This window comes from Oncorhynchus clarkii, chromosome 6, assembly GCF_045791955.1.
Source record: "Oncorhynchus clarkii lewisi isolate Uvic-CL-2024 chromosome 6, UVic_Ocla_1.0, whole genome shotgun sequence".
Lineage (NCBI taxonomy): Eukaryota > Metazoa > Chordata > Actinopteri > Salmoniformes > Salmonidae > Oncorhynchus > Oncorhynchus clarkii.
Genome location: NC_092152.1, coordinates 89,972,801 through 89,990,908, shown reverse-complemented (window position 1 = coordinate 89,990,908; position 18,108 = coordinate 89,972,801). Strand labels below are relative to the sequence as shown.

Sequence of the window (18,108 nt, the reverse complement as noted above, 5' to 3'; positions counted from 1 at the left end):
ACAATAGGTTATACCCATAGTATGAATCTGTAGTCCTATAACAATAGGTTATATCCATAGTCTGAATCTGTAGTCCTATAACAATAGGTTATATCCATAGTCTGAATCTGTAGTCCTATAACAATAGGTTATACCCATAGTATGAATCTGTAGTCCTATAACAATAGGTTATATCCATAGTATGAATCTGTAGTCCTATAACAATAGGTTAGATCCATAAAGGTCTGAATCTGTAGTCCTATAACAATAGGTTATACCCATAAAGGTATGAATCTGTAGTCCTTTAATAATAGGTTAGATCCATAAAGGTATGAATCTGTAGTCCTTTAACAATAGGTTAGATCCATAAAGGTCTGAATCTGTAGTCCTATAACAATAGGTTAGATCCATAGTCTGAATCTGTAGTCCTATAACAATAGGTTAGATCCATAGTCTGAATCTGTAGTCCTTTAATAATAGGTTAGATCCATAAAGGTATGAATCTGTAGTCCTTTAACAATAGGTTAGATCCATAGTCTGAATCTGTAGTCCTATAACAATAGGTTAGATCCATAGTCTGAATCTGTAGTCCTTTAATAATAGGTTAGATCCATAGTCTGAATCTGTAGTCCTATAATAATAGGTTATACCCATAAAGGTATGAATCTGTAGTCCTATAACAATAGGTTAGATCCATAGTCTGAATCTGTAGTCCTATAATAATAGGTTAGATCCATAAAGGTATGAATCTGTAGTCCTATAACAATAGGTTAGATCCATAGTCTGAATCTGTAGTCCTATAATAATAGGTTAGATCCATAAAGGTCTGAATCTGTAGTCCTATAACAATAGGTTAGATCCATAGTCTGAATCTGTAGTCCTATAACAATAGGTTATATCCATAGTCTGAATCTGTAGTCCTATAACAATAGGTTAGATCCATAAAGGTATGAATCTGTAGTCCTATAACAATAGGTTAGATCCATAGTCTGAATTTGTTTCTCAACAGATGAAGCTAGCGTGGTGAACAAAGAGAAGGGAAGCCTGCCATCTGGTGGTGGACATATGTACTGTAGAATGGAGGGTGTATCAGTGGTGTCAAACTCATTCAACTCTTACCCCTCTACAGGGTTTCCCAAAGTCAGTCCTGGGCCCCCTGGGGGCACGTTTTGGTTGTTGCTTTAGCACTACACAGCTGATTCAAATGACCCAGCGTTGATTGTGTAGTCAATGCATCCAGGTGGGATCCCAGGACTGAGTTGGGAAAACCCTGTCCTATGAGCCTGCTGGTTTTCTGTTCTACCTGATAATTAATTGTACCCACCTGGTGTCTAAGGTCTAAATCCGTCCCTGATTAGGGTTTAAAAAAAACGCAGTGGATCTGGCTTCCATGTCCAGAGTTGAGTTTGAGGGGCCTAGTGTCTGCTGGTTTCATTAGTTGTTCGTTTAAATTAAGACCTAGACAACCAGGTGAGGGGAGTTCCTAACTAATTAGGGACATTAATTCATCAATCAAACACAAGGGAGGAGCGAAAACCCGCAGACACTCGGCCCTCTGGAATGAGTTTGACACTCAACTATGAAGTACATCGTTGAGTTGTACAACAAAGTAGAAGGGGTGGAACCAAACGTCATACTTCTAGTAAAAGTTAAAATATCTTAAAAGAAAATGACTCAAGTAAAAGTCACCCAGTAAAATACTATTTGAGTAAAAGTCTAAATGTATTTGTTTTTAAATATACTTAAGTATTAAAAGTAAATGTAATGGTTAAAATATACTTATGTATCAAAAGTAAATGTATAAATCATTTAATTTAAAAAAAATATTAAGCAAACCAGGGGATAGCCAAGGGCACACTCCAACACTCCGACCATCATTTACAAACGAAGCATTTGTGTTTCTTTGTGAGTCCTGCAGATCAGAGGCTGTTGGGATGACCAGGGATGTTCTCTGTTTAGTGAGTCCTCCAGATCAGAGGCAGTAGGGATGACCAGGGATGTTCTCTGTTTAGTGAGTCCTCCAGATCAGAGGCAGTAGGGATGACCAGGGATGTTCTCTGTTTAGTGAGTCCTCCAGATCAGAGGCAGTAGGGATGACCAGGGATGTTCTCTGTTTAGTGAGTCCTCCAGATCAGAGGCAGTAGGGATGACCAGGGATGTTCTCTGTTTAGTGAGTCCTCCAGATCAGAGGCAGTAGGGATGACCAGGGATGTTCTCTGTTTAGTGAGTCCTCCAGATCAGAGGCAGTAGGGATGACCAGGGATGTTCTCTGTTTAGTGAGTCCTCCAGATCAGAGGCAGTAGGGATGACCAGGGATGTTCTCTGTTTAGTGAGTCTTCCAGATCAGAGGCTAGTAGGGATGACCAGGGATGTTCTCTGTTTAGTGAGTCCTCCAGATCAGAGGCAGTAGGGATGACCAGGGATGTTCTCTTGATAAGTGTGTGAATTGGACCATTTTCCTGTCCTGGAAAAAATAGAAATAGGTAAGTACAGATACCGAAAAAACGATCCAAAACTATTACTTTAAAGTATTTTCACTTAATAAATACTTTACACCACTGCAAAGTAGACATATTATGTCGATCAAAAACAGTAATGTTCAACATGAAAGCATTTCAATAAAATAACACATCACGGATTTGTTTCACGCTGTAGTATTAAGACAAACAGACATTAGATACGGTGCTTATGGTACGTTTTTTCACGCCGGTGGCTACGTCATCGTTTCCCACCCCGGAAGTCCCGTTAACGTCAGAGCGGGTGCAGGACCGCATTAACACAGGACTATGGCTAGCAACGTGTGGAGGTCAATGGTAAGAACATGCCGTTTGTCAGCGTAAAGATAATCGAATGTAACTTGGCCATGTATTGGATTTATGTTTGTGTAATGTAAGTTCGTGTTCGGATGACTTTGTCGGTTGTATAATGTTGTTTCCATGGGTTTTCTGTGAGGCCTTTTTACTGTGCGTGTGTCCTTGTCCTGCTACTACCGTAGCGAGCTATGCTATTAACCAACCGCTTTTTTATCCGCCTAATGCTTGACAAGTGACATTTCGTGTTTGTCAATATGTTTTCTGATTCAATCACACTCGACTAGAGATAGTGTGTGGATGTTGTTGTGATACGTTTTTATCTGCGCGGTAGTAATTTAACCTTCCGTTTAATGTTCCTCCTCCAGCTCTCTCACGTCGTGGGGGCGGCAAAGAGACCGACGGTATGTTTCAGAAGGGGGGTAAGTCATGGACTGACAAATAGACAAGTCTACACCTGTTTTTTAATGAACTTCTCCCTCGTTGACAAAAAGTAGAAAATGATGTAATTCATGATCCAGTGTGTTTAGTGCTAATATGTAATCCCTCTAAAAACAGATTTAAAAGCGGGTTGTTTTCTCTTTACAGCTGCAAACGGTTACGTTAATTCCTGGGGATGGAATCGGTCCAGAAATATCCGTGGCGGTCATGAAGATTTTCGAGGCTGCTAAGGTAAGCTGGAAAAGCTGTCAAACTCTCTCTCACACACACAGCACATTGTAGGGTTAATAGCAGAACATGCCATTGGCATGGAAAGATGGACAGCACATTGAGCCCCAGTCCTTCCTGTACCATTCTGTGTCCTCTCTCTCTCTTACCACCCGTTAGGTTCCCATCCAGTGGGAGGAGAGGAATGTGACCGCTATCCAGGGCCCAGGAGGTAGATGGATGATCCCTCCAGACTGTAAGGAGTCTATGGACAGGACCCTGATCGGGTTAAAAGGTAGGTAGCAGTTACAGAGATCTTATGGTAGTAGCTACCTGCATGGTCATGATGGACATAGTGTACTGAAGTCAGCTGGAATAAAGAACATCATGCAGGCGGCATCATAGGGGGTAGTATGCTGGGTTTAGTATGCAGGTTTCATAAGGGATAGTATGCAGGGGTTCATAGGGGGTAGTATGCAGGGTTCATAAGGGATAGTATGCAGGGGATAGTATGCAGGGGTTCATAGGGGAAAGTATGTAGGGGGTAGTATGCAGGGGTTCATAGGGGGTAGTATGCAGGGTTCATAGGGGGTAGTATGCAGGGGTTCATAGGGGGTAGTATGCAGGGTTCATAGGGGATAGTATGCAGGGTTCATAGGGGATAGTATGCAGGGGTTCATAGGGGGTAGTATGCAGGGTTCATAAGGGATAGTATGCAGGGGATAGTATGCAGGGGTTCATAGGGGATAGTATGTAGGGGATGGTATGCAGGGTTTATAGGGGATGGTATGTAGGGGGTAGTATGTAGGGGGTAGTATGCAGGGTTAATAGGGGATAGTATGCAGGGGGTAGTATGCAGGGGTTCATAGGGGAAAGTATGTAGGGGGTAGTATGCAGGGGTTCATAGGGGAAAGTATGCAGGGGGTAGTATGTAGGGGATAGTATGCAGGGGTTCATAGGGGGTAGTATGCAGGGGTCATAAGGGATAGTATGCAGGGGATAGTATGCAGGGGATAGTATGCAGGGGTTCATAGGGGGTAGTGTGCAGGGGTTTATAGGGGATGGTATGCAGGGTTTATAGGGGATGGTGTGGAAGCCCGTCTAGAGGTCAGGTGGCTGGTGTGGAAGCCCGTCTAGAGGACTGGTGTGGAAGCCCGTCTAGAGGACTGGTGTGGAAGCCCGTCTAGAGGACTGGTGTGGAAGCCCGTCTAGAGGACTGGTGTGGAAGCCCGTCTAGAGGACTGGTGTGGAAGCCCGTCTAGAGGACTGGTGTGGAAGCCCGTCTAGAGGACTGGTGTGGAAGCCCGTCTAGAGGACTGGTGTGGAAGCCCGTCTAGAGGACTGGTGTGGAAGCCCGTCTAGAGGACTGGTGTGGAAGCCCGTCTAGAGGACTGGTGTGGAAGCCCGTCTAGAGGACTGGTGTGGAAGCCCGTCTAGAGGACTGGTGTGGAAGCCCGTCTAGAGGACTGGTGTGGAAGCCCGTCTAGAGGACTGGTGTGGAAGCCCGTCTAGAGGTCAACATGTCTATGCTCCAGTACATCCCCGTCTTCAGTAGACGCAAACAGAAAACGTTTTGCGATGGAACATTGGGAAAAGTATTTTATTCTACCTGTACGGAGTCTTTCCTTGTTTGTCTGTTTATTTCCATTTGGTTCCTAATGAACAGTAAACTGTTTTTTATATATATTTCCACACGGAGGTTGGACCAATACTGTGATGTTTTGAAAATGAGGATAATGTCCTTTTAGAGTAAGAGCTGTTTTAAAAGACCACCTGCAATGTTATGATGGGATGGAGTTTAGTCTGCCTGGTGATGGGGTGGAGTTTAGTCTGCCTGGTGACATCACCTGCAATGTTATGGTGGGGTGGAGTTTAGTCTGTCTGGTGACATCACCTGCAATGTTATGATGGGATGGAGTTTAGTCTGCCTGGTGATGGGGTGGAGTTTAGTCTGCCTGGTGACATCACCTGCAATGTTATGGTGGGGTGGAGTTTAGTCTGTCTGGTGACATCACCTGGAATGTTATGATGGGGTGGAGTTTAGTCTGTCTGGTGACATCACCTGAAATGTTATGGTGGGGTGGAGTTTAGTCTGCCTGGTGATGTTATGATGGGGTGGGGTTTAGTCTGTCTGGTGATGTTATGATGGGATGGAGTTTAGTCTGTCTGGTGATGTTATGATGGGGTGGAGTTTAGTCTGTCTGGTGGTGATATGATGGGGTGGAGTTTAGTCTGCCTGGTGACATCACCTGAAATGTTATGATGGGATGGAGTTTAGTCTGCCTGGTGATGTTATGATGGGATGGAGTTTAGTCTGCCTTGTGATGGGGTGGAGTTTAGTCTGCCTGGTGACATCACCTGAAATGTTATGATGGGATGGAGTTTAGTCTGCCTGGTGACGTTATGATGGGATGGAGTTTAGTCTGTCTGGTGATGTTATGATGGGGGGAGTTTAGTCTGCCTGGTGACATCACCTGAGATGTTATGATGGGTTGGAGTTTAGTCTGCCTGGTGACATCACCTGAGATGTTATGATGGGTTGGAGTTTAGTCTGCCTGGTGACCTCTGCCAATAACAGCTAGTTTTCAGTTTTCCCCTCACCACTCCGACCAATCACAGACAGTCCTGAGAAATTGCTCTTTGCGAAGAAGCTATTTTGGTTACCTTTTTAAATGATCACAATAAGGTGTTCCGTTGTTATCCAGAAATGATTTGATATTGAGATAAAAAAAAGGTCTGCATTGGTCTTTTAACCTCCCCCTCTGTGTGTAGGCCCCCTGAAGACCCCCATCGCAGCCGGCCACCCCTCCATGAACCTGCTCCTCAGGAAGACCTTTGACCTGTACGCCAACGTGCGGCCCTGCGTGTCCATCGAGGGCTACAAGACCCCCTACACCGACGTGGACCTGGTCACCATCAGAGAGAACACTGAGGGAGAGTACAGCGGAATCGAGCACATAGTAAGTCGCTATGGTTACCACGGTCACGTTCAGTAGGAGAGAAATGGGACAAAGTTGTGAGTGAAACCAGTTTTTTGTTTTTTCCAAATGTGTGGATTTCAAACTGAATCTGTAAAATGCCTACAGCTAACACTGACTACAGAGGAACAGACCAGGGAGCAGTAGCTACAGCTAACACTGACTACAGAGGAACAGACCAGGGAGCAGTAGCTACAGCTAACACTGACTACAGAGGAATAGACCAGGGAGCAGTAGCTACAGCTAACACTGACTACAGAGGAATAGACCAGGAGCAGTAGCTACAGCTAACACTGACTACAGAGGAATAGACCAGGGAGCAGTAGCTACAGCTAACACTGACTACAGAGGACTAGACCAGGGAGCAGTAGCTACAGCTAACACTGACTACAGAGGAATAGACCAGGGAGCAGTAGCTACAGCTAACACTGACTACAGAGGACTAGACCAGGGAGCAGTAGCTACAGCTAACACTGACTACAGAGGACTAGACCAGGGAGCAGTAGCTACAGCTAACACTGACTACAGAGGACTAGACCGGGGAGCAGTAGCTACAGCTAACACTGACTACAGCTAACACTGACTACAGAGGAATAGACCGGGGATCAGTAGCTACAGCTAACACTGACTACAGAGGAATAGACCGGGGATCAGTAGCTACAGCTAACACTGACTACAGCTAACACTGACTACAGAGGAATAGACCGGGGATCAGTAGCTACAGCTAACACTGACTACAGCTAACACTGACTACAGAGGAATAGACCGGGGAGCAGTAGCTACAGCTAACACTGACTACAGCTAACACTGACTACAGAGGACTAGACCAGGGAGCAGTAGCTACAGCTAACACTGACTACAGAGGAATAGACCAGGGAGCAGTAGCTACAGCTAACACTGACTACAGAGGGATAGACCAGGGAGCAGTAGCTACAGCTAACACTGACTACAGAGGGATAGACCAGGGAGCAGTAGCTACAGCTAACACTGACTACAGAGGACTAGACCAGGGAGCAGTAGCTACAGCTAACACTGACTACAGAGGAATAGACCAGGGAGCAGTAGCTACAGCTAACACTGACTACAGAGGACTAGACCAGGGAGCAGTAGCTACAGCTAACACTGACTACAGAGGAATAGACCAGGGAGCAGTAGCTACAGCTAACACTGACTACAGAGGACTAGACCAGGGAGCAGTAGCTACAGCTAACACTGACTACAGAGGACTAGACCAGGGAGCAGTAGCTACAGCTAACACTGACTACAGAGGACTAGACCAGGGGGCAGTAGCTAACACTGACTACAGAGGAATAGACCAGGGAGCAGTAGCTACAGCTAACACTGACTACAGAGGAATAGACCAGGGAGCAGTAGCTACAGCTAACACTGACTACAGAGGACTAGACCAGGGAGCAGTAGCTACAGCTAACACTGACTACAGAGGGATAGACCAGGGAGCAGTAGCTACAGCTAACACTGACTACAGAGGAATAGACCAGGGAGCAGTAGCTACAGCTAACACTGACTACAGAGGACTAGACCAGGGAGCAGTAGCTACAGCTAACACTGACTACAGAGGACTAGACCAGGGAGCAGTAGCTACAGCTAACACTGACTACAGAGGAATAGACCAGGGAGCAGTAGCTACAGCTAACACTGACTACAGAGGACTAGACCAGGGAGCAGTAGCTACAGCTAACACTGACTACAGAGGACAAGACCAGGGAGCAGTAGCTACAGCTAACACTGACTACAGAGGAATAGACCAGGGAGCAGTAGCTACAGCTAACACTGACTACAGAGGAATAGACCAGGGAGCAGTAGCTACAGCTAACACTGACTACAGAGGACTAGACCAGGAAGCAGTAGCTACAGCTAACACTGACTACAGAGGACTAGACCAGGGAGCAGTAGCTACAGCTAACACTGACTACAGAGGACTAGACCAGGGGGCAGTAGCTAACACTGACTACAGAGGAATAGACCAGGGAGCAGTAGCTACAGCTAACACTGACTACAGAGGAATAGACCAGGGAGCAGTAGCTACAGCTAACACTGACTACAGAGGACTAGACCAGGGAGCAGTAGCTACAGCTAACACTGACTACAGAGGACTAGACCAGGGAGCAGTAGCTACAGCTAACACTGACTACAGAGGACTAGACCAGGGAGCAGTAGCTACAGCTAACACTGACTACAGAGGAATAGACCAGGGAGCAGTAGCTACAGCTAACACTGACTACAGAGGAACAGACCAGGGAGCAGTAGCTACAGATAACACTGACTACAGAGGAATAGACCAGGGAGCAGTAGCTACAGCTAACACTGACTACAGAGGAATAGACCAGGGAGCAGTAGCTACAGCTAACACTGACTACAGAGGAATAGACCAGGGAGCAGTAGCTACAGCTAACACTGACTACAGAGGAATAGACCAGGGAGCAGTAGCTACAGCTAACACTGACTACAGAGGAACAGACCAGGGAGCAGTAGCTACCTCATGTGTTAAAATGCCTACAGCTAACACTGACTACAGAGGAATAGACCAGGGAGCAGTAGCTACAGCTAACACTGACTACAGAGGACTAGACCAGGGAGCAGTAGCTACAGCTAACACTGACTACAGCGGAATAGACCAGGGAGCAGTAGCTACAGCTAACACTGACTACAGAGGAATAGACCAGGGAGCAGTAGCTACAGCTAACACTGACTACAGAGGAATAGACCAGGGAGCAGTAGCTACAGCTAACACTGACTACAGAGGAATAGACCAGGGAGCAGTAGCTACAGCTAACACTGACTACAGAGGAATAGACCAGGGAGCAGTAGCTACAGCTAACACTGACTACAGAGGAATAGACCAGGGAGCAGTAGCTACAGCTAACACTGACTACAGAGGAATAGACCAGGAAGCAGTAGCTACAGCTAACACTGACTACAGAGGACTAGACCAGGGAGCAGTAGCTACAGCTAACACTGACTACAGAGGACTAGACCAGGGAGCAGTAGCTACAGCTAACACTGACTACAGAGGAATAGACCAGGGAGCAGTAGCTACAGCTAACACTGACTACAGAGGAATAGACCAGGGAGCAGTAGCTACAGCTAACACTGACTACAGAGGAACAGACCAGGGAGCAGTAGCTACCTCATGTGTTAAAATGCCTACAGCTAACACTGACTACAGAGGAATAGACCAGGGAGCAGTAGCTACAGCTAACACTGACTACAGAGGACTAGACCAGGGAGCAGTAGCTACAGCTAACACTGACTACAGCGGAATAGACCAGGGAGCAGTAGCTACAGCTAACACTGACTACAGAGGAATAGACCAGGGAGCAGTAGCTACAGCTAACACTGACTACAGAGGAATAGACCAGGGAGCAGTAGCTACAGCTAACACTGACTACAGAGGAATAGACCAGGGAGCAGTAGCTACAGCTAACACTGACTACAGAGGAATAGACCAGGGAGCAGTAGCTACAGCTAACACTGACTACAGAGGAATAGACCAGGGAGCAGTAGCTACAGCTAACACTGACTACAGAGGAATAGACCAGGGAGCAGTAGCTACAGCTAACACTGACTACAGAGGAATAGACCAGGGAGCAGTAGCTACAGCTAACACTGACTACAGAGGAATAGACCAGGAAGCAGTAGCTACAGCTAACACTGACTACAGAGGACTAGACCAGGGAGCAGTAGCTACAGCTAACACTGACTACAGAGGACTAGACCAGGGAGCAGTAGCTACAGCTAACACTGACTACAGAGGAATAGACCAGGGAGCAGTAGCTACAGCTAACACTGACTACAGAGGACTAGACCAAGGGAGCAGTAGCTACCTCGTATGTTTGCTGGAATGTTTGTTCAGGAGAATAATTTTAATTGGCTGATTCCTCCTACTGACCAGAGGGGAACGCTACAAAACAGAATCAATGAGTTAGCCAGCTAACTTTGAGAAAGAACCAGAAATAACAATGGATTTTTTTTTGTGGGGGAGGGGTTTAAAGAAAGCTAAACCTGTGTGTTTTTGGTTGTTGTGGGGGAGGGGTTTAAAGAAAGCTAAACCTGTGTGTTTTTGGTTGTTGTGGGGGAGGGGTTTAAAGAAAGCTAAACCTGTGTGTTTTTGGTTGTTGTGGGGGAGGGGTTTAAAGAAAGCTAAACCTGTGTGTTTTTGGTTGTTGTGGGGGAGGGGTTTAAAGAAAGCTAAACCTGTGTGTTTTTGGTTGTTGTGGGGGAGGGGTTTAAAGAAAGCTAAACCTGTGTGTTTTTGGTTGTTGTGGGGGAGGGGTTTAAAGAAAGCTAAACCTGTGTGTTTTTGGTTGTATCATTTAGTCCATTTCAAACTTTATCTTTCTAAATAAAAAAATAATTGTCAAGTTAGCTAGCGAACTCCTTGATCCTGCGTTGTAGTCAACCCCTCTGGGAGGAGGGAATAGTCTTACAACATTAACATGCAGGGATGTGGTTTGACGGTGACTGAGAAGTCACGTTGACTGTGATGTGACTACTCTGGTCCGTCGTTTTCAACTCTTGATAAGCAGCTGTTTTCAAGGCTGAGAGCTGAGCAGTCCGTATTTTCACTGTGGTGTTGTGTGGAATGCGTGTCATTAGTTATTGAAACTGTTTTATCTGGGTTGGACAGGGCACCTCACACAGGTTATTCTCCAGGTGTTCCTTAGGTAAGCCAGAGGAACAGCAGCTTCACTAACCAGACCACCACCTCAGTCTCTAACCCTAGCGTGCCCGAATGTACACTCCCGATCAAAAGTTTGGGGTCACTAAGAAAAGTCCTTATTTTTGAAAGAAAAGCAAAAAAAAATTGGTCCATTTAAAATAACATCAAATGGATCAGAAATAGAGTGTAGACATTGTTAATGTTGTAAATGACTATTGTAGCTGGAAACGGCTGATTTGTTTAATGGAATATCTACATAGGCGTACAGAGGCCCATTCATTATCAGCAACCATCACTCCTGTGTTCCAATGGCACGTTGTGTTAGCTAATCCAAGTTTATCATTTTAAAAGGCTGATTGATCATTAGAAAACCCTTTTGCAATTATGTTAGCACAGCTGAAAACTGTTCTGATTAAAGAAGCAATAAACCTGGCCTTCTTTAGACTGGTTGAGTATTTACTTTTCTGCTCTTTTGCACACCAATATACACACCTGTACATGACCATCTGATAATTTATCACTCCAGTGTTAATCTGCAAAATTGTAATTATTGTAATTGTAATTGTAAATTGTAATTATTCGCCTACCTCCTCATGCCTTTTGCACACAATGTATATAGACTCTTTTTTTCTACTGTGTTATTGACTTGTTAATTGTTTACTCCATGTGTAACTCTGTGTTGTCTGTTCACACTGCTATGCTTTATCTTGGCCAGGTCGCAGTTGCAAATGAGAACTTGTTCTCAACTAGCCTACCTGGTTAAATAAAGGTGAAATAAAATAAATAAAATCTGGAGCATCAGCATTTGTGGGTTCGATTACAGGCTCAAAATGGCCAGGAACAAAACTTTCTTCTGAAACTCGTCAGTCTCTTCTTGTTCTGGGAAATGAAGGCTATTCCATGTGAGAAATTGTCAAGGAACTGAAGATCTCGTACAACGCTGTGTACTACTCCCTTCACAGAACAGCGCAAACTGGCTCTAACCAGAATAGAAAGAGGTGTGGGAAACCCTGTTCCACAACTGAGCAAGTCTAGTTTGAGAAACAGACGCCTCACAAGTCCTCAACTGGCAGCTTTATTCAATAGTACCCGCAAAACACCAGTCTCGATGTCAACAGTGAAGAGACGACTCTGGGATGTTGGCCTTCTAGGCAGAGTTGCAAAAAAAAAAAAGCCACATCTCAGACTGGCCAATAAAAATAATAAAAGATTATGATGGGCAAGATGCTGGAGGAGTGCTTGACGCCATCTGTCAAGCATGGTGGAGGCAATGTGATGGTCTGGGGGTGCTTTGGTGGTGGTAAAGTGGGAGATTTGTACAGGGTTAAAGGGATCTTGAAGAAGGAAGGCTATCACTCCATTTTGCAACGCTAAACTATGCAATAACTATTTAGGGAAGAAGCAGTCAGCTGGTATTCTGTCTATAATGGAGTGGCCAGCACAGTCACCGGATCTCAACCCTATTGAGCTGTTGTGGGAGCAGCTTGACCGTAAGAAGTGCCCATCAAGCCAATCCAACTTGTGGGAGGTGCTTCAGGAAGCATGGGGTAAAATCTCTTCGGATTGCCTCAACAGATTGACAACGAGAATGCCAAAGATCTGCAAAGGCTGTAATTGCTGCAAATGGAGGATTCCTTGACGAAACCAAAGTTTGAAGGACACAATTATCATTATAACCTTGTCAACTTGACTATATTTCCACTTAATTTTGTAACTCATTTCATTTTTATTTTGAATTAATTTTACCTTTATTTAACTAGGCAAGTCGGTTAAAAACAAATTCTTATTTTCAATGACGGCCTAGGAACAGTGGGTTAACTGCCTGTTCAGGGGCAGAACGACAGATTTGTACCTTGTCAGCTCGGGAATTCGATCTTGCAATCTTTCGGTTACTAGTCCAACGCTCTAACCACTAGTCTACCCTGCCACCCCATCGTGTATGTTTTCATGGAAACCAAGGACATTTCTTAGTGACCCCACACGTTTGAACGGGTAGTGTATGTTCATCAACTTCTCTCTCCAGTTCTCCTTCTTTGTTCACTTAGTTTTTTTTTCAACTAAAAGGTTTTATATGTTATTCCTACATATCTGCTGTCTTAATTTGATCACTCTGTCGCATAATGTTTTGCAGGTACTGCTAACTTGTAGTGTATTCAATGTTTAAAAAGGCTTCCAAAGTTTGACATTTCCAATTTCAGACTTGATTTGCCCAAATAAAAAAATGTATAATCCACATAATCATTTCCTGTTGCTGCAGGATTACTTTCCTGCTGGGGGAAACTGGTCAAATTAAGATGGCACATCTGGAATTTCTTGATGTCACTTCCTTTACGGTGAAATCCTATTGTTTGTAGTTGTCACCTCAGGCTGAGAGTGCTTCTAGTTCTTCCACTCACGGTGATGTTATGAATACCTTTTCATACGTCTTCTCTTCCAGTTTCATTGTTCCAGTTCAATTGTTTTTTTTTTAAAAGTAGCTCAGTTGTCTTTCCCAGTTGTTACCGTCCCTCAAAAACCATTTTGACCAAAGTAGGACATTTAGATATTGTATTCTGTATGATTTAATTAAGTCCTCTGTTTGATTTAGGCTACGGTGATTGTCGTCTTCTCTTGTAGATCGTTGACGGCGTAGTTCAGAGCATCAAACTCATCACGGAAGACGCCAGTCGACGTATCGCCGAGTACGCCTTCGAGTACGCCAGAAACAACCAAAGGAACAGCGTCACGGCCGTTCACAAAGCCAACATCATGTAAGTCTCTCTAGCTCCAGAATCAAACGGACGGTGGAATCTTACAAATGGTACTTTTTAAAATGTTTTATTGTGCCGTTGTGGATCATAAAATAAAATAAAAATGAGATGCAAATATCGACTAAATGTATCACCATGGGTCAGTTACAAGTCGAAACAGAATGATAAGATATTGACTGTTACGTACAACATATTTTAACAGATGTTATCGCAGGTGCAGTGAAATGCTTATTTGTTCCAACAGCGCGGTAACACCTAGCAGCACAAAAACGATACGCACACATATTAAAAAATATATTAAAGAAATATATTAAATATCAGAACGAGCACATCGAATGGCACCAATATTCAGGCATTAAACTTATTAACGTGCCCGGTGTGTTTGGATGTGACCAGGAGGATGTCGGATGGGCTGTTCCTGAGGAAATGCAGAGAGGTGGCTGAGAACTTCAAGGACGTCAAGTTTACCGAGATGTACCTGGACACCGTGTGTCTCAACGTATGTGCCCTCCTTTACACTATCCTTCCTACGTGACCATAGAATCGGGTTCTCTTGTTGGAGATGGAAACGGGACTCAATCGGATTATCTTGTTGGGGATGGAAACGGGGCTTAATCGGGTTTTCTTGTTGGGGATGGAAACGGGGCTTAATCTGGTTCTCTTGTTGGAGATGGAAATGGGGCGTAATCGGGTTCTCTTTCTTGATGGAAACGGGACTTAATCGGATTCTCTTGTTGGGGATGGAAACGGGGCTTAATCTGGTTATCTTGTTGGGGATGGAAACGGGACTTAATCTGGTTCTCTTGTTGGGGATGGAAACGGGACTTAATCTGGTTCTCTTGTTGGAGATGGAAACGGGACTTAATCTGGTTCTCTGGTTGGGGATGGAAACGGGACTTAATCTGGTTCTCTTGTTGGGGATGGAAACGGGACTTAATCTGGTTCTCTTGTTGGGGATGGAAACGGGACTTAATCTGGTTATCTTGTTGGGGATGGAAACGGGGCTTAATCTGGTTCTCTGGTTGGGGATGGAAACGGGGCTTAATCTGGTTCTCTTGTTGGAGATGGAAACGGGACTTAATCGGATTCTCTTGTTGGAGATGGAAACGGGACTTAATCTGGTTCTCTGGTTGGGGATGGAAACGGGGCTTAATCTGGTTCTCTGGTTGGGGATGGAAACGGGACTTAATCTGGTTCTCTTGTTGGGGATGGAAACGGGGCTTAATCTGGTTCTCTGGTTGGAGATGGAAACGGGACTTAATCTGGTTCTCTTGTTGGAGATGGAAACGGGACTTAATCTGGTTCTCTTGTTGGAGATGGAAACGGGACTTAATCGGATTCTCTTGTTGGGGATGGAAACGGGACTTAATCTGGTTCTCTTGTTGGAGATGGAAACGGGACTTAATCTGGTTCTCTTGTTGGAGATGGAAACGGGACTTAATCGGATTCTCTTGTTGGAGATGGAAACGGGACTTAATCTGGTTCTCTTGTTGGAGATGGAAACGGGACTTAATCGGATTCTCTTGTTGGGGATGGAAACGGGACTTAATCTGGTTCTCTTGTTGGAGATGGAAACGGGACTTAATCTGGTTCTCTTGTTGGAGATGGAAACGGGACTTAATCGGATTCTCTTGTTGGAGATGGAAACGGGACTTAATCGGATTCTCTTGTTGGGGATGGAAACGGGACTTAATCGGGTTCTCTTGTTGGAGATGGAAACGGGACTTAATCTGGTTCTCTTGTTGGGGATGGAAACGGGACTTAATCTGGTTCTCTTGTTGGAGATGGAAACGGGACTTAATCTGGTTCTCTTGTTGGGGATGGAAACGGGACTTAATCTGGTTCTCTTGTTGGGGATGGAAACGGGACTTAATCTGGTTCTCTTGTTGGGGATGGAAACGGGGCTTAATCTGGTTCTCTGGTTGGGGATGGAAACGGGACTTAATCTGGTTCTCTTGTTGGAGATGGAAACGGGGCTTAATCTGGTTCTCTGGTTGGGGATGGAAACGGGGCGTAATTGGGTTCTCTTGTTGGGGATGGAGATGGAAACGGGGCTTAATCAGGGTTGTCATGGTGAATGTTTCAGATGGTGCAAGACCCCACCCAGTTTGACGTCCTGGTGATGCCCAACCTGTATGGTGACATTCTCAGGTCAGTTACTATTTATTTGCATGTATCTTTATTAATTCATCGCTATTGAATGCAATTTGTTTTAAGCTATTAATTCAAACATTAAATAGCTTAGCAGAGTTTGGTCTTATTGGGCCTAATACTGTCTTTCATGTGTTGCGCTAATGTGACTAGATGATTCTGCTAACTAAAGGCTGAGGCTGCTACTACAGATAGAGGCGTGTGTCATGTATTGCAGTGATCTGTGTGCTGGACTTATTGGCGGTCTGGGAGTCACTCCCAGTGGAAACATTGGTGCCAATGGAGTCGCCATTTTTGAATCGGTTTGTCTCGCTCTTTACTTGGCTGTTTTTATAATATGTTTAGCTACTCGTGTCTCAACTGTTTTGATAAAACGCAAGGCTTCTTGTCCTGTAAAGTCTATTGTGCAATAGATAATAACTAAACATGTTTGTTTGTTGAAGACTTCCCACCCTTTTCAACAAAACTATTTTTAATACGAGACGTCATATATTTCAATAAGTTGTCCATTTCTAATGGATGTGCGGAAGCTTGTTCCAGTGTTGAGAGTAGTAGACCTTTTAAACCAAATCAAATGTATTTATATAGCCCTTCGTACATCAGCTGATATCTCAAAGTGCTGTACAGAAACCCAGCCTAAAACCCCCAAACGGCAAGCAATGCAGGTGTAGAAGCACGGTTTTAACATTGTCCCCTCTACCCCCTGTGGTATCTAGGTCCATGGGACGGCCCCCGACATAGCCGGTCTGGACATGGCCAACCCTACGGCTCTGCTGCTCAGTGCTGTGATGATGCTGCGTCACATGGGCATGCACGACTACGGCAAGAAGATCGAGACCGCCTGTTTCGACACCATCAGAGACAAGAAGGTGGCTTTAAAAAAAATTAAAACATTATTACCCCGAATAGTGACTATTGTGGCTCTTGCATATCGGTGCCGGGAATACATTTGGAAAGTGGAGGTGCCCCGCGGGGGGGGGGAGAAGTAGGGGTACTTCCTTGTTCTTGGAGGACCGCTCAGTCTGCTCTTCTTCTTCTCTGATGCCAGATTATATGGTGGATGTCTGGCTAGTTGGTTTACAATATGTTGTCTCCCCTGGACACCACACCTCCTTCCGGTTGCCAATACTCTTATTTTTTTCTCCTGTAGATCAAACATAACAGATTTTTATTCAGTTGATCATTGTATGCAACAAAAAAAAATAATAATCTGCTTTTGTCTTTTCAATGAATTCATTGGGCTGTTTTTTCTATCCTCTCCCAGGTGTTGACCGGGGACCTCGGTGGGAAGTCGAAGTGCTCAGAGTTTACAGAGGAGATCTGCCGTAGAGTGCGAGACATGGACTGAAAACGACGACTGTTGATTTTCTGAAGACTTCATAATAATTCAACCGCTGCTTTGAACTTACTCCTAAAGACTCTAGTGGGGGCGTTCCAGGTTGTCAGTACCGCAGTTACGATGCAGCTGCATATCTTAGATTACTATATTATATTGATGTAGGTTCCTGAGAATGGACAATTCTCCAGGTTTTCTAGAAATAGAAATTCAATAATTTGTGCAGTGTGACTGAAATAAATCACCACCTGGAACGCGCCCCCTACATGGATGGGTATTCACTCTTAAGGTGTATTTAAGCACAATTTTACTCACGTGATCATTTCATGGGGCAAACTTCCCCAAAGTTATACTTGCCTCTATACTACGTGGCACTCCACCTGTGTTGTCCGGCAGTGGTTCTGATCGTTGCTAGTTTTATTTTTTTTTAATGGTTAATGTAATGCTAACAGCTTCAATGTACTCTATTTATTGTTACCAGTCGGGTTCCTGTGCATGAATGGATTGTAATTGTACCAGCGTCTCATGTCATGTCTCTCTTTTCTGTTTCGAGATCCATACATAAAAACTTGATTACATGACTTTAAAGCCTGCTGTCTCATTCTTCCTGTTAACAGGTACAGTGTATTGTTGTTGCAATAGTTGGATTCATTTTTAACCGGGATTGGATTACTTATTCTCATTCTCTCAGCCATTTGTGTTTATGGCAGGGTAACTTCGACCTACATTTGTCAGCTGATTTCAGTCTGCGTCCTCATTGTTACAGTATTACTAC

The 18,108-nt window shown here is 44.5% G+C and overlaps 1 protein-coding gene across 2 annotated transcripts; it reads left to right on the top strand.

The window, feature by feature from the left end:
* Nucleotides 1–2,716: 2,716 nt before the first annotated feature.
* Nucleotides 2,717–17,914, top strand: LOC139411795 (isocitrate dehydrogenase [NAD] subunit alpha, mitochondrial). 2 transcript variants are annotated; one of them, XM_071158541.1, is made up of 11 exons: nucleotides 2,717–2,792; nucleotides 3,158–3,211; nucleotides 3,378–3,461; nucleotides 3,618–3,732; nucleotides 6,210–6,397; nucleotides 13,713–13,846; nucleotides 14,243–14,345; nucleotides 15,933–15,997; nucleotides 16,215–16,299; nucleotides 16,714–16,866; nucleotides 17,262–17,914. In XM_071158541.1, exons 1-11 carry the CDS (start codon nucleotides 2,766–2,768, stop codon nucleotides 17,343–17,345), a joined length of 1,092 nt encoding a protein of 363 aa, XP_071014642.1. In that variant the 5' UTR covers nucleotides 2,717–2,765; the 3' UTR covers nucleotides 17,346–17,914. The 2 variants fall into 2 exon arrangements, with proteins under 2 accessions (XP_071014642.1, XP_071014643.1); XM_071158542.1 differs by having other exon boundaries at nucleotides 2,724–2,792; nucleotides 3,158–3,193.
* The last annotated feature ends 194 nt before the right edge of the window (nucleotides 17,915–18,108 follow it).